This window comes from Alosa alosa, chromosome 15, assembly GCF_017589495.1.
Source record: "Alosa alosa isolate M-15738 ecotype Scorff River chromosome 15, AALO_Geno_1.1, whole genome shotgun sequence".
NCBI lineage: Eukaryota > Metazoa > Chordata > Actinopteri > Clupeiformes > Clupeidae > Alosa > Alosa alosa.
Genome location: NC_063203.1, coordinates 30463321 through 30481157, shown reverse-complemented (window position 1 = coordinate 30481157; position 17837 = coordinate 30463321). Strand labels below are relative to the sequence as shown.

The following is a 17837-nucleotide window of genomic DNA, read 5'->3' as shown; positions in this document are numbered from 1 at the left end:
AACATGCATCTTTTCTACAATAATATAGAGTACTGACCTCCAAAACATGCATCCTTTCTACAATAATATAGAGTGTGCATATCACATGCCAAGAAGCAAAGGGAATGATCTATTTTTCAATAATACACAATATTTACTTTAACACAATATTTACTTTTAATGTAAGAAATTATACTCTCCAAAGACTGATGTGGCATTCCTCATAACATAACTACGAATACAAATAACTACACTGGAACACCCTGGGGGTACCCTGGGACACAGTGCATCTACTCATGTTAGCACACCTGAGAAACAAGGAGTAACACACGACGATTCCTATCTAAATAGACCTGGGGGTGTATGGGGGGTGTTGAGGTTGTGAGCAGAATAATTGTGCTGTTACAGGAGATTGACAAATGCACTGAACTGTATGACAAAACATGATACACAGTCACTGTAATTTCTGGTACACACATGGGAGATTTGGACACTGAAAACTGGGGTTAAAATATACAACTAACCTGTCAACACCAGGATTTCTGAATAGCCAAAAGGAACACAGAGCTACCTGAGGCTTGTACAAAACTGTATAAAGTTCTCACAAGGTGGTTAAACAAGTCTCCATTGAATCATTGACAAGTCTCCACTGACATAAATTCAACCTAATGTATAGAGGATAACCATATATATACATTACAGAAACATTCAGGATTTTGCAACAAAACTTTTTGTTTCCCTCAACACTGCACTACTGATTGTAAATAATAATATTTAGTCTACTTATATCTATACACACAGACACACACACACACACACACACACACACACACCAACATGTGCACATAAACACAGCCACACACATGTATACAACTGCTCTCTCTCTCACACACACACACATACACACCCACACACCCACAGACACACAAAGGACTCATACACAGAACAGACTAAAAAGCGAACCCTCCGCAGTCGAACGCATCAAAGTCGGAGTCACCCTCAAAGTCGAAGCTGTTGAAGTGGGGTCCGTCGGCTGCCTGACCGCAGGCGTGGTATCCCGAGCCGGCCCCACCCAGCTCGGAGAAGCCGGCGGAGTGTCCGAGCTCGGCGCCGGCGTGCCCGGCTCCAGTGGCACCTGTGGAGGCCTGTCCGGCCACGGCGCAGGAGTTGAGGTAGCCCAGCGCGGAGGTGGCGGCCGCCCCACCCATCAGGAGGCAGACGGCACGCACCGCCCGCGCATCGCTGCTGTTGCCGTGGCGAAGGCAGTCGGCAGAGCGATGCGGTGGAGCCACGGAGCCGCTGCGGACCGAGAGAGTGCGCACTGGACCTGGGGGACGGGAGGACACGTGTTACGGGCAGAGTGCGCACTAGACCTGGGAGACGGGAGGACACGTGTTACGGGCAGAGTGCGCACTGGACCTGGGGGACGGGAGGACACGTGTTACGGGCAGAGTGCGCACTGGACCTGGGGGACGGGAGGACACGTGTTACGGGCAGAGTGCGCACTGGACCTGGGGGACGGGAGGACACGTGTTACGGGCAGAGTGCGCACTGGACCTGGGGGACGGGAGGACATGTGTTACGGGCAGTCCACACCAGGCACAATAACTATACAGATAACTAACTATAACGATTAACGCGTCTTAAGGGCAGTTCCCACCAGGCACAATAACTATACAGATAACTAACTATAACGATAAAAGCGTCTTAAGGGCAGTTCCCACCAGGCACAATAACTATACAGATAACTAACTATAACGATAAAAGCATCTTAAGGGCAGTTCCCACCAGGAACAATAACTGTAAAGATAACTAACCATAACGATAAAAGCGTCCACACTGACCAACAATAATGAAAGCATCTTCTAGTGTTGATGAATGTGATGGTTAAAATGATTCATCATTCAATCATTCTCAAAATCTTTCTGAAAAGTGATCCCCAACGATTTCATTCTTCATGTTGTTATAGTTTATGTGTGGTCGTCGTCATTCATATCAGCTAGGGCGATATCTTTTTGCCATTATCGTTTTAGTTATCGTTCTTGGCGTGAATGGCCCTTTATGAACTGCACACTCTCTGACCTACAGTGTAAGTCTGTACTCACAGCCATGGGCTCAAGACCCAGTGTACAGTACAAAACTTTACTACTAAAGGTGCTGTTGAATGTTAAAATATACATAAACATCTGACTCTCTTACAAGTGTTAAATACAATGCAAACAAATTGAAGAGTGTATGTGTGGCAGCTCAAGACAAATGAAAGCCTACCGAGTTCTACATAGCTCCTTTAAAGCCTCTCTAAGTCTTTCTCTCTCTCTGTCTCTCTCTCTCTCACACACACACACACACACACACACATCACACACGTACACACACTCTCTCCCTCAAAGTCCCACACTGACCTTTCTTTTCCCTGAAGGAGTTGTCCCTGCTGGGCAGCCGAGGGGAGGCCGGGGGCCTGTCGCTGAGGCGGGGGGAGGAGGTGGGCGAGTCCTTGTCCAGGGAGGCGTCCAGGGGGGGGTCAGGGAGCGGATCTCTGTCCGTGATGCACGGGGCGAAACTCTGCTGCCTCTGCAGCGTCATGGGTGAGGTCACACCCTGTACCAACCGGAGGGAGAAAAACACTCGTCACACGCGGATGTCACCTGTCATATCACCTGTCATCTCTACACATATCACCTGTCATCTCTACACATATCACCTGTCATCTCTACACATATCACCTGTCATCTCACCTGTCATCTCACCTGTCATCTCACCTGTCATATCACCTGTAATATCACCTGTCATCTCTACACATATCACCTGTCATGCTCTACACATCTCACCTGTCATCTCTACACACATCACCTGTCATCTCTACACACATCACCTGTCATCTCACCTGTCATCTCACCTGTCATCTCACCTGTCATCTCTACACATATCACCTGTCATGCTCTACACATATCACCTGTCATCTCTACACATATCACCTGTCATCTCTAAAGATATGACATCACCTGTCATCTCTACACATATCACCTGCCATCTCTACACATATCACCTGTCATGCTCTACAGATATCACCTGTCATCTCTACACATATCACCTGTCATCTCTAAAGATATGACATCACCTGTCATCTCTACACATATCACCTGTCATCTCTACACAAATCACCTGTCATCTCTACACATATCACCTGTCATCTCTACACATATCACCTGTCATCTCACCTGTCATCTCTACACATATCACCTGTCATCTCTACACATATCACCTGTCATCTCTAAAGATATGACATCACCTGTCATCTATACACATATCACCTGTCATCTCTACACATATCACCTGTCATGCTCTACAGATATCACCTGTCATCTCTACACATATCACCTGTCATGCTCTACAGATATCACCTGTCATCTCTACACATATCACTTGTCATGCTCTACACATATCACCTGTCATCTCTACAGATATCACCTGTCATCTCTACACATATCACCTGTCATCTCTACACATATCACCTGTCATCTCTAAAGATATGACATCACCTGTCATCTCTACACATATCACCTGTCATCTCTAAAGATATGATATCACCTGTCATCTCTACACATATCACCTGTCATCTCTAAAGATATGACATCACCTGTCATGCTCTACACATATCACCTGTCATGCTCTACACAAATCACCTGTCATCTCTACAGATATCACCTGTCATCTCTACACATATCACCTGTCATCTCTACACACATCACCTGTCATCTTTACAGATATCACCTGTCATCTCTACACATATAACCTGTCAAGCTCTACAGATATCACCTGTCATCTCTACACACATCACCTGTCATCTCTACAGATATCACCTGTCATGCTCTACACGTATCACCTGTCATCTTTACAGATATCACCTGTCATCTCTACACATATCCCCTGTCATGCTCTACAGATATCACCTTTCATCACCTTTCATCTCTACATTCATCTCTACACAAATCACCTGTCATGCTCTACACAAATCACCTGTCATCTCTACAGATATCACCTGTCATCTCTACACATATCACCTGTCATCTCTACACACATCACCTGTCATCTCTACACATATCACCTGTCATCTCACCTGTCATCTCTACACATATCACCTGTCATCTCTACACACATCACCTGTCATCTCTACACATATCACCTGTAATCTCACCTGTCATCTCTACACATATCACCTGTCATCTCTACACATATCACCTGTCATGCTCTACAGATATCACCTGTCATCTCTACACATATCACCTGTCATGCTCTACAGATATCACCTGTCATCTCTACACATATCACTTGTCATGCTCTACACATATCACCTGTCATCTCTATAGATATCACCTGTCATCTCTACACATATCACCTGTCATCTCTAAAGATATGACATCACCTGTCATCTCTACACATATCACCTGTCATCTCTAAAGATATGATATCACCTGTCATCTCTACACACATCACCTGTCATCTCTACAGATATCACCTGTCATGCTCTACACATATCACCTGTCATCTCTACACACATCACCTGTCATCTCTAAAGATATGACATCACCTGTCATCTCTACACATATCACCTGTCATCTCTAAAGATATGATATCACCTGTCATCTCTACACATATCACCTGTCATCTCTACACATATCACCTGCCATCTCTAAAGATATGACATCACCTGTCATCTCTACACATATCACCTGTCATCTCTACACATATCACCTGTCATGCTCTACAGATATCACCTGTCATCTCTACACATATCACCTGTCATGCTCTACAGATATGACATCACCTGTCATCTCTACACATATCACCTGTCATGCTCTACAGATATCACCTGTCATCTCTACACATATCACTTGTCATGCTCTACACATATCACCTGTCATCTCTACAGATATCACCTGTCATCTCTACACATATCACCTGTCATCTCTACACATATCACCTGTCATCTCTAAAGATATGACATCACCTGTCATCTCTACACATATCACCTGTCATCTCTACACGTATCACCTGTCATCTTTACAGATATCACCTGTCATCTCTACACATATCCCCTGTCATGCTCTACAGATATCACCTTTCATCACCTTTCATCTCTACATTCATCTCTACACAAATCACCTGTCATGCTCTACACAAATCACCTGTCATCTCTACAGATATCACCTGTCATCTCTACACATATCACCTGTCATCTCTACACACATCACCTGTCATCTCTACACATATCACCTGTCATCTCACCTGTCATCTCTACACATATCACCTGTCATCTCTACACACATCACCTGTCATCTCTACACATATCACCTGTCATCTCACCTGTCATCTCTACACATATCACCTGTCATCTCTACACATATCACCTGTCATGCTCTACAGATATCACCTGTCATCTCTACACATATCACCTGTCATCTCTACACATATCACCTGTCATGCTCTACAGATATCACCTGTCATCTCTACACATATCACCTGTCATGCTCTACAGATATCACCTGTCATCTCTACACATATCACTTGTCATGCTCTACACATATCACCTGTCATCTCTATAGATATCACCTGTCATCTCTACACATATCACCTGCCATCTCTAAAGATATGACATCACCTGTCATCTCTACACATATCACCTGTCATCTCTAAAGATATGATATCACCTGTCATCTCTACACACATCACCTGTCATCTCTACAGATATCACCTGTCATGCTCTACACATATCACCTGTCATCTCTACACATATCACCTGTCATCTCTAAAGATATGATATCACCTGTCATCTCTACACATATCACCTGTCATCTCTACACATATCACCTGTCATCTCTAAAGATATGACATCACCTGTCATCTCTACACATATCACCTGTCATCTCTAAAGATATATCACCTGTTATCTCTACACATATCACCTGTCATCTCTACACATATCACCTGCCATCTCTAAAGATATGACATCACCTGTCATCTCTACACATATCACCTGTCATCTCTACACATATCACCTGTCATGCTCTACAGATATCACCTGTCATCTCTACACATATCACCTGTCATGCTCTACAGATATGACATCACCTGTCATCTCTACACATATCACCTGTCATGCTCTACAGATATCACCTGTCATCTCTACACATATCACTTGTCATGCTCTACACATATCACCTGTCATCTCTACAGATATCACCTGTCATCTCTACACATATCACCTGTCATCTCTACACATATCACCTGTCATCTCTACACATATCACCTGTCATGCTCTACAGATATCACCTGTCATCTCTACACATATCACCTGTCATGCTCTACAGATATGACATCACCTGTCATCTCTACACATATCACCTGTCATGCTCTACAGATATCACCTGTCATCTCTACACATATCACTTGTCATGCTCTACACATATCACCTGTCATCTCTACACACATCACCTGTCATCTCTACAGATATCACCTGTCATGCTCTACACATATCACCTGTCATCTTTACAGATATCACCTGTCATCTCTACACATATCACCTGTCATGCTCTACAGATATCACCTTTCATCACCTTTCATCTCTACATTCATCTCTACACATATCACCTGTCATGCTCTACAGATATCACCTGTCATGCTCTACACATATCACCTGTCATGCTCTACACATATCACCTGTCATCTCTACAGATATCACCTGTCATGCTCTAGATTTCACCTGATAAACCTATCCCATTATCATCCTTTACAGCCATCTAGTCTGTTACCGTCCTATTTATGCAGTCTTTTTACAACAGGTCTTTTTTGTTTGCACACACAAATGTGAACACGCACGCATGCACGCACACACACACACGCACACGCACGCAAGCATGCACGCACACACACACACGCACACGCACACGCGCACGCAAGCATGCACACACGTACACACGCACACACAAACACGCGCAAACGCACTCACACACACACACACACACACACACACACACACACGTGTGTTGCTTTGACGAGTCATGTTTTCCATGACGAGAAAACAACAAGCAAACTCACCTCTCTGACTTTCCGCAGGAGCTTCAGCCATTGGCTGCGGAGGAGGAAGAGGAGAACATGCAGAGTGAGTCATTGGGCTGAGTGGACGCCACCAACCTGGACCCACCAAACTGCTCTTACAACACTCAGCCAATCTCCACCGCAAAGGTCAATTCAAGCCATTTAAATAGCCCATTGGGAAATTACCTATAGCTAGCTAAGCCGATTGAGCAGGCCTGCAGGTTACAGTATAGAAGAAAGAACATCCAACTGAGTTATGGAGTTAGACTGACATGAACATCCAACTGAGTTATGTAGTTATCCTGACATGTGAACATCCAACTGAGTTATGGAGTTATCCTGACATGTGGACATCCAACTGAGTTATGGAGTTATCCTGACATGTGAACATCCAACTGAGTTATGGAGTTATCCTGACATGTGGACATCCAACTGAGTTATGGAGTTATCCTGACATGTGAACATCCAACTGAGTTATGGAGTTAGTCTGACATGTGAATTAGAAAATGTGCTGCATTCGTTGCAGATTCAAGGCTATCTATCAGTTGATCAATCAGTTGATTTATTTGGCTCAGGTCAACTGGGAACAACAGGCGGAGTACAAGCTAACTGTTTATAGATATCTGCTTCCTACGACAGAGATACAGGTCTGGACTGGCTCCCTCGGGCTCCAATGCATCCCAGGGGCATCTGCAGAGCTTTTGTCACAAACGCTGTGGGTTCAAGTCCCGGCTTTCACCCGTTGTGACCATGAGCAAGGCACAAAATACTCCGGGGACAATGTGATCTCTTGTACTGTAATTGTGACATATGGGTGTTATGGCGCTGTGCTGTGCTGGGTGTTATGGCGCTGTGCTGTGTTGTGCTGTGCTGTGCTGTGCTGTGCTGTGCTGTGCTGTGCTGTGTGTTATGGTGCTGTGCTGGGTGTTATGGCGCTGTGCTGTGCTGTGCTGTGCTGGGTGTTATGGCGCTGTGCTGTGTTGTGCTGTGCTGTGCTGTGCTGTGCTGTGCTGTGCTGGATGTTATGGCGCTGTGTTGTGCTGTGCTGTGCTGGGTGTTATGGTGCTGTGCTGTGCTGTGCTGTGCTGTGCTGGGTGTTATGGCGCTGTGCTGTGTTGTGCTGTGCTGTGCTGTGCTGTGCTGTGTTGTGCTGTGCTGGATGTTATGGCGCTGTGTTGTGCTGTGCTGTGCTGGGTGTTATGGTGCTGTGCTGTGCTGTGCTGGGTGTTATGGTGCTGTGCTGGGTGTTATGGCGCTGTGCTGTGTTGTGTTGTGCTGTGCTGTGCTGGGTGTTATGGTGCTGTGCTGTGCTGTGCTGTGCTGTGCTGGGTGTTATGGTGCATGTAGGGCAAGCGTGTCCCCCTGGTCAGGTCCAGGTGTGAGGTGTGGGCGTGTCCAGGTGTGGGCGTCTACAGGTGTAATGTGTGGGTGTGTCCTGGTGTATGATGTGGGTATGTCCAGGTGTGAGGTGTGGGCATGTCCAGGTGTAAGGTGTGGGCTACCTGCAGTCATCAGGGCTGTCGGAGAGCAGCAGCAGGAACTTGTCCTGACGCAGAATGAGGGCAAAACAGCAGTCTCTCCTGCCCCCTGGGGGCAAACGGGGCAGATCCAGGATCTCCCGGCCCTCCACAATGGACTCACAGTTGCCCTGCAGTGCCACCACCTGGTCAGCGGCAGAGTCTGCATCACGGCACACCAGCAGACTGCCCTCCACTGTTAGAACGAGGTACTTCTCCTTCCACTGCTTAAACATGAAGCCTCCTGAAGGAGGGATAAAGGGAGAGAGAGAGAGAGAGAGAGAGAGAGAGAGAGAGAGAGAGAGAGAGAGAGAAGGGGAGAATCTAATGAGAATCAATCTTAATGATCAGTCAAAAGGATCTTTATGATCAGTCAAAAGGATCTTCATGATCAGTTGAAAGGATCTTCATGATCAGTCGAAAGGATATTTATGATCAGTCAAAAGGATATTTATGATCAGTCGAAAGGATCTTCATGATCAGTCAAAAGTATATTTATGATCAGTCGAAAGGATCTTCATGATCAGTCAAAAGGAAATCTGATAATGAATACAAACAAACCATATTAGAACCTCAGCCCAGGAGCCAGAACTAAAATATGAGAAAACCATATCAGGACGGGAGATGAGGAAGGGGAAAGGGGTAGAAAGGAGAAGATAAGGAGGAGAGAGGAGGAGAAAAGAGAGAGAGGAGGAGAGAGGAGGGAATGAGACATGAAGAATTAGAAGATGAGAAGAAAATAAAGGTGGAGAAGAAAGAGAGAGAGGAGAAGAGGGAGAGAGAGAGGAGAAGAGGGAGAGAGAGAGGGGAGGTTTGTGAAAGAGGATGGATCTAGAGGAAGTTGGGCAGAGAAAACAGGGGGGAGGGATGGTGTTGGAAATGGAACACTGAACATTATCAACAGCAGGAACATGGAGATGTGACACTGAACACTATCAACAGGAACGTGGAGATGTACAGCCAGCTAAAGCGACTGAATGGGTGCATTAGCAGAGCTAGACTTCTCTGCTGACCGACTTGTCACTTTCTGTGACTGCCAAATGGGTGCTCTAAGCGATGCTGGGTAACGTCACTTCTGTTGACTTTCAAACAAAACAGAGAGCTAGCTCGCTACTTCCTCTCTCCCGTGCTGCTCCCGTGCAATTGAAACTCTCCTAAACTCCCATCTCGTCTGTGGTTTGCTGGAACAGTTTGTTATGTTTTTATGTGCTAGGTTTTCCCAGGTTGTTTTTTTGCCGTTTTTGGAGCCTGGGCTGTCCACAGAGATAGTGTTTTTCAACACTGTATTCAGGACACAGAAAGCTAGCGGCTGGTTAGGGGATGTTTGCTGTAAGTGACAAAAAATGTTTTAGCCTAAAAAATGTGTGCCATCGCTTAGAGCACCTTTAAAATGCATCTAATTCTTAGTTAGTGACCTGCTCTGAGAGCTTTCGGCAGTCAGACAAAACACAGACGGACTGGCCCCACCAAGAGAAGTAGGCCGGGCCGACACGAGAGAGAGAGTGTGTGTGTGTCATCATCCTTCTCCTCCTCTGCCCTGTGTGTGTGTGTTTGGTTTGTACAAGCAGTAATGAGGCTGGACACACACACACACACTCACTCTCACACACACACACACACACACACACACACACACAGACACACACACACACACACACACACATACTCACACACTGATGGGATGGAAGGGCAGGATTAGGGAGGGGGGGCAGGTGGATTAGTCACTGAAAGATGTGAGAGGGGCTGGCCTGGGACAGCGCCATGGCAACACAACCCCCCTGGGACACCAGTCCTCCCGTGGACCACAAACCCTTTAAACCCCCAAACTCTAACCCCCTTCACCTCCTCATCAGCCCTGACAGAAACACAAACCCTTTAAACCCACTTCACCTCCTCATCAGCCCTGACAGGAACACAAACCCTTTAAACCCACTTCACCTCCTCATCAGCCCTGACAGGAACACAGGGCAGGATTGGATTTGATGGAGCACAGCTTTGATGAAATATTTACCCCCCCACAAGCCAAGGCTACAAGGCTTTTTCTACATCAAGTCTTCTCTCAATTCAGTGATATCCTGTGAAGTGTGAAGACATGGAGGCCACCATTGTGAATGAAGAAGACATTTCTGGCTGTTTTTGGTCAAATATCAATTGAACACTGCTGCAATATCAATTCAACTCAAAGACCCTGTTTTCTGGCAGAAACTACTCTGCTACCAAGCTCATTAAGGGTGTCTGATTGGTTTATAGCTGCATCCTACATTAAAGTTGCAAGCTCATTAAGGATGTCTGATTGGTTTATATCTGCATCCTGCATTACAGTTGCAAGCTCAATAAGGATGCCTGATTGGTTTATAGCAGAGCTGTATGTAACGGAGGCGAACTGAGCTAGCGTGCTAGTTGTCCGTGTAAATCCTCACACCCCTAACCTTAAGAACGCTTCTAATCGCTGAGTTGGAAGCCTGGGCTTTTAGCTCAGTGGTTAGAGCGTTCAACTCCCATGCCGGTGTGTGTGGAGGTGTCAATCATAAAGGTTTGACATAATGCTTATGTCATTAAGTGTCATTCGGTTTTTGTCATGACAAGTTAGCGTTAGGGTTCATGTGTTCATTACAATGTCATATCACTCTTATGTAGATACCTTCAAATAAAGTGTTACCGAACATACTTCATGACACCAACACAAGTTGTGATGCAGGGCTGAGGTGTGATTTGATAACCAGCTCTCTGCCAAGCCACGCTCAAGTCTAGGAATAATGTAGGACCTCAGGGCCACTAGCAGCAGGCTCAAGTCTGGGACTAATGTAGGACCTCAGGGCCACTAGCAGCAGGTTTCAATGCTGAATCACAGATTCATCCAAGCACTCACTGCTCCCAAAGACTAATGTAGGCACTGACTACAGATAGATAAAGAGATAGATAGATAGATAGATAGAAGATAGATAGAACTTAATTTATCTTGAGGGAAATGTAGCACATACGAAACAAGGAAAACTTTTACAAACCTATAAAGATGACTGTAGATGAATGTAGATGACTGTAGATGACTGTAGATGAATGTAGATGAATAGATAGATAGATAGAAATACAGTTGGTTGGACATGATTTGGAAAGGCACACACCTGTCTAAAGTCCCACAGTTAACAGTGCATGTCAGACCACAAAACAAGCATGAAGTCTAAGGAATTGTCTGAAGGACCTCCAAGACGGGATCGTCTCGAGGCACAGATCTGTGGAAGGGGAAGGACACAGAAACATGTCTGCTGCTTTAAAGGTCCCAATGAGCACAGTGGCCTCCATCATCCGTAAATGGAAGAAGTTTGGAACCACCAGGACTCTTCCTTGAGCTTGACTCTTCCCTCTAAACTGAGTGACTGGGGGAGAAGGGCTTTAGTTAGGGAGGTCACCAATAACCTAATGGTCACTCTGACAGAGCTCCAGGGTTCCTCTGTGGAGAGAGGAGAACCTTCCAGAAGGATGACCATCGCTGCAGCACTCCACCAATCAGGCCTGTATGGTAGAGAGGCCAGACGGAAGCCACTCCTTAGTAAAAATGCACATGGCAGCCCATCTGGAGTTTGCCAAAAGGCACCTGAAAGACTTTGAGACCATGAGAAACAAAGGTCTCTGGTCTGATGAGACAAAGATCAAACTCTTTGGCGTGAATGCCAAGCATTATGTTTGGAGAACATCAGGCATCGCTAATCACCTGGCCAATGCCATCCCTACAGTGAAGCATGGTGGTGGCAGCATCATGCTGTGGGGATGTTTTTCAGGCAGGAACTGGGAGTCTAGTCAAGATTGAGGGAAAGATTAATGCAGCAATGTACAGAAACATCCTGGAAGAAAACCTGCTCCAGAGAGCTCTCGACCTCAGACTGGGGCGACGGTTCATCTTTCAACAGGACCACGACCCTAAGCACACAGCCAAGATATCAAAGCAGTGGCTTCAGGACAACTCTGTGAATGTCCTAAAGTGGCCCAGCCAGAGCCCAGACTTGAATCCCATTGAACATCTCTGGAGGGATCTTAAAATGGCTGTGCACCGACGCTCCCCATCCAACCTGATGGAGCTCGAGAGGTTCTGTGAAGAGGAATAGGCGAAACTGGCCAAAGATGGGTGTGCCAAGCTTGTTGCTTCATATTCCAAAAGACTTGAGGCTGTAATTGCTGCCAAAGGTGCCACAACAAAGTATTGAGCAAAGGCTGTGAATATTCATGTACATGTTATATTTTCGTTCTTAATTTCTAATAATTTTGCAAACATTTAAAAAAAAACTTTTTTTCATATCATTATGGGGTATTGTGTGTACAATTTTGAGGAAAAAATGGAATCCATTTTGATATAAGGAGGCTGTAACACAATGTGGAAAAAGTGAAGCGCTGTGAATCCTTCCTGTATGCGCTGTAGATGAATGCAGATCCTTCCTGTATGCGCTGCAGATGAATGTAGATCCTTCCTGTATGCACTGTAGATGAATGTAGATCCTTCCTGTATGCACTGTAGATGAATGCAGATCCTTCCTGTATGCACTGCAGATGAATGCAGATCCTTCCTGTATGCACTGCAGATGAATGCAGATCCTTCCTGTATGCAGATCCTTCCTGTATGCACTGTAGATGAATGCAGATCCTTCCTGTATGCACTGTAGATGAATGCAGATCCTTCCTGTATGCAGATCCTTCCTGTATGCAGATCCTTCCTGTATGCACTGTAGATGAATGCAGATCCTTCCTGTATGCAGATCCTTCCTGTATGCTCTGTAGATGAATGCAGATCCTTCCTGTATGCACTGCAGATGAATGCAGATCCTTCCTGTATGCACTGTAGATGAATGCAGATCCTTCCTGTATGCGCTGCAGATGAATGCAGATCCTTCCTGTATGCACTGTAGATGAATGCAGATCCTTCCTGTATGCAGATCCTTCCTGTATGCACTGTAGATGAATGCAGATCCTTCCTGTATGCACTGTAGATGAATGCAGATCCTTCCTGTATGCAGATCCTTCCTGTATGCACTGTAGATGAATGCAGATCCTTCCTGTATGCACTGCAGATGAATGCAGATCCTTCCTGTATGCACTGTAGATGAATGCAGATCCTTCCTGTATGCAGATCCTTCCTGTATGCACTGTAGATGAATGCAGATCCTTCCTGTATGCACTGCAGATGAATGCAGATCCTTCCTGTATGCACTGCAGATGAATGCAGATCCTTCCTGTATGCACTGCAGATGAATGCAGATCCTTCCTGTATGCACTTCCTGTATGCACTGCAGATGAATGCAGATCCTTCCTGTATGCACTTCCTGTATGCACTGCAGATGAATGCAGATCCTTCCTGTATGCACTGCAGATGAATGCAGATCCTTCCTGTATGCACTTCCTGTATGCACTGCAGATGAATGCAGATCCTTCCTGTATGCGCTGTAGATGAATGCAGATCCTTCCTGTATGCTGTATGCACTGCAGATGAATGCAGATCCTTCCTGTATGCACTGTAGATGAATGCAGATCCTTCCTGTATGCACTGCAGATGAATGCAGATCCTTCCTGTATGCAGATCCTTCCTGTATGCACTTCCTGTATGCACTTCCTGTATGCACTGCAGATGAATGCAGACGACACACCCAGTCACGTGCACGGTCATGACGAGGGAGGTGTCCAGAGAAGAGTCTTTGGCTCCAGGAGGCCTGGGATGAGCCGCACTCAAACAACCATGTCGGGGTGGCTTGGCTGCTGCCATACGTCCAGAGCCGGACAGTAATGGAGTACATTTACTTGAGTACAGTACTTGAGTACAATTTTGAGGGATCTGTACTTTACTCGAGTATCATTTTTGCAGAGTATTCATGACTTTCCTCAAAGTACATTTGAGGGGCAAATATTGTACTCTTTACTCCACTACATTTCTACCCATAACCGTGAGTACCCGTTACTACTTCTAAAAAAAAAGGAAAAAAGAAAAATCTCGAAAACCCTCAATTTGTTGTTTCCCTCTCAAACATGATTGGATTGTGCAGGCGCCACTGATTGGGACAGCCTATCAGCAATCACCTTCAGCTTTCCGCCAAAGTCAACTCCATGGTCAGATTTAGATAAGAGACGAAACCATGGACGAAACAATGGATGAAGACGCAGCAGGTCAATCCCAGGAATGTGCCAACCTGTGACTATTTCAATTTTCTGAACAAGTTAATGATAGTTTTCACTTCAAGTGTTTCAATTAAAAAATAGTATTTTGTATTTGAAATACGTATTTTAAATACATGTATTAGAAATACTGCCCATCCCTGGCAACATGGTAAAAAGATGAAAATGACTTGATTTTACTTTCAATTCCTTTTACATTCTCCAAGGTACCAACATTAACATTTTTCATAACTCCATGTAGGACGTTTCTGTAAATGTAAGCACTGTGGCAGTAGTAATGCAATATTTAAAAAATGTAGGCTACTCTTGTACTCTTGATACTCAAGTACTTTTAAAAACAAGTACTTCAGTACTTTTACTTAAGTAGACATCTGACTGTTGTACTTTTATGTGTACTTGAGTAAAATTTAGCAAAGGGTATCTGTACTTTTACTCAAGTAATGAAGCTGTGTACTCTGTCCGCCTCTGCATACGTCTGTCTCAAACAACCATGTCGGGGTGGCTTGGCTGCTGCCATACGTCTGTCTCAAACAACCATGTCGGGGTGGCTTGGCTGCTGCTACTGTATACTGTACATCTGTCTTACATAACAGCACCAAAGCCTATAACATTTCCCAGCCCTCTGATGTGCAGGATAAAGAGCCTGATAATCCGTTGAGAAGACCAGTATGCACTAATGGTAGCCGTGTGTGTGTGTGTGTATGTATGTGTGTGTGTGTGCGTGTGCGCGTGCATGTGCGTGTGTGTGTGTGTGTGTGTGTGAGCATGTCATACCCACACATACCCTTTAGCCTACTTTTAAATGTTATTTGTTATGACCCTCTGTCAGATGATAATGACAGTGGATTGATGAGGAGCTGTAAAGAGTACTCTGGATAATAATGACACTAGATTGATCTCAAAGCGTCCAACACATGAGGAAGCTGCAGCAGGACTGACGCTGTGACAGGACTATGGCAGGACTGAAGCTATGACAGGACTGAAGCTACAGGACTATGGCAGGACTGAAGCTGTGACAGGACTATGGCAGGACTGTCTATCAAGTTTCTCTTTTAGACTCATATTGGCAAGTTTCATCTTCAGTGTTGTTTCCTGATTGACAGCTCAGACAAGCAGCTACCCTGAAACAGCTCTTCATAGATGATCCGAACCTGAAACAGCTCTTCATAGATGACCCGACCCTGAAACAGCTCTTCATAGATGACCCGAACCTGAAACAGCTCTTCATAGATGACCCGAACACCAGTTTATGCGCTTACATCTTGTGAACTCCCCACTTCCTAAAATCATAGAGTAGCGATGTTATGAAGCTAAACAACAACAATAAACTAAAACAATATTTATTTATGGTAACTCTTAAACAACAAAGACACCATACTAATATTTGCACTCATATGGGATAGCTCTAGCACTCGCCAACATCTAATACATCACTTCAGACTGGACAACAAAGCGCAAATCTCCTGAAAAACAGGATCATGGAGCTGCTTCGTCAGACTCCTGATAGCCAACGGAAAAGTCACCCTTCGTCCTGAGTTACCTGCATCATTAAGGAACAGACGGAGCTCTCTCAAGCTCTCTCAAACTGCACACTTGCAGACTTGCACCAACATACTTTACTTGCACAGTGCACACTTTTATGGCTGTCATGTCATGCCATGTTACCAATACCGAAGTTCTTAAGCGTGCAAACGTATCTGTACGATAAGATGGCATAATCCCTGGTACTTACTTACTAGTGCACTGCTGGAATAGAAACAATTGGAGGGTGAGTTTCTTACCATACTTTCTGAGGAAGCCTCTGTGTATTCCTACTGAGGTCATCACAGCAGTCTCTCAGGTACCCGGGACACACACACACATACACACACACGGGCACAAGTGTAGGGACTGCAATCTGAGGCAAAGAGCAAGGAGGGAAGGAGTGGACAGCGAGGAGGAGGAAGAGGAGGAGGAGGAGAGGGGAACCAGTGAGGGATTAATCCCTCTGTCGCTTAGAACACACCACTGGCCCAATCTGGGGGGATAATGAGATTGAGGCAGTGGATACTGCTGCCCTGATTGTCGCCAAGTGCAGCACACAAACAGCACATGAGTCCATAATCATAATAATAACCATCAGCAAATCCCATCCCAGCCCTTCCCCCTCTCCCTCTCTCTCTCCCTCCAACTCTCCCTCCTTCCCTCTCTCTCTCCCTTCCTTCCCCCTCTCTCTCCCTCCCTCCCTGCCTCTCCCTCCATCTCTCTCCCTCCCTCCCTCTCTTTCTCTGCTGATGTACATCAGTCATCAGGACACATTTCTCACCTAGACAAGGGGAAAAGTGCTGTGAGAATCATGTTCTTTGATTTCTCAAGTGCTTTTAACACCATCCAACCCCACAGACTGGGAGACAAGCTCTTGCAGATGGGTGTGGACGCTCACCTGGTAACCTGGATTACAGATTACCTGACCGAGCGACCACAATTTGTCAGACTGAAGAACTGTCTCTCTGTCTGAGACACTGTGATCAGCAGCACCGGAGCGCCACAGGGAACTGTGCTCTCTCCAGTCCTGTTCACCCTGTACACATCTGACTTCTGCTACAACACCGAGTCATGCCACATGCAGAAGTTTTCTGACGATACTGCAATTGTGGGGTGTATCAGGAACGGGCAGGAGGAGTACAGGAGCCTGGTGGAGGACTTTGTGCATTGGTGCAAACTCAATCATCTTCAACTCAACACTTCAAAGACCAAGGAGATGGTGGTGGATTTAGGAGGTCTAAGCCCACTCTGCTACCAGTCCCCATTGATGGGGTCAATGTGGAGGTGGTAAGCACCTACAAGTATCTGGGTCTCCACCTGGACAATAAACTGGACTGGTCAGCCAACACTGATGCACTCTACAAGAAAGGGCAGAGCAGGCTGTACTTCCTGAGGAGGCTGCGGTCCTTCAATGTGTGCAGCAAGCTTCTCAGGATGTTCTACCAGTCTGTTGTTGCCAGCGTCCTCTTCTATGCAGTGGTATGCTGGGGAGGAAGCACAAGGAAGAAGGATGCTGGGCGAATTGACAGACTGGTAAGGAAAGCTGGCTCTGTAGTGGGAGATGAACTG

General features: G+C 45.6%; 1 protein-coding gene across 1 annotated transcript; it reads right to left on the bottom strand.

The window, feature by feature from the left end:
* Positions 1–256: 256 nt before the first annotated feature.
* Positions 257–16695, bottom strand: si:ch1073-83n3.2. Its single transcript, XM_048265018.1, has 5 exons — positions 16526–16695; positions 8577–8835; positions 7075–7108; positions 2382–2577; positions 257–1306 (listed from the first exon to the last, which is right to left on the bottom strand). Exons 1-5 carry the CDS (start codon positions 16566–16568, stop codon positions 930–932), a joined length of 909 nt encoding a protein of 302 aa, XP_048120975.1. The 5' UTR covers positions 16569–16695; the 3' UTR covers positions 257–929.
* Positions 16696–17837: the final 1142 nt, after the last annotated feature.

Coding starts and splice junctions, on each gene's coding strand:
- si:ch1073-83n3.2 (XM_048265018.1), bottom strand. CDS start 16,568: ATGACCTCAGTAGGAATACACAGAGGCTTCCTCAGAAAGTATG. Junction 8,836..16,525: donor AGGCTTCCTCAGAAAGTATG/GTAAGAAACTCA, acceptor TCCCTCCTTCAG/GAGGCTTCATGTTTAAGCAG. Junction 7,109..8,576: donor GACAGCCCTGATGACTGCAG/GTAGCCCACACC, acceptor CCTCCTCCGCAG/CCAATGGCTGAAGCTCCTGC.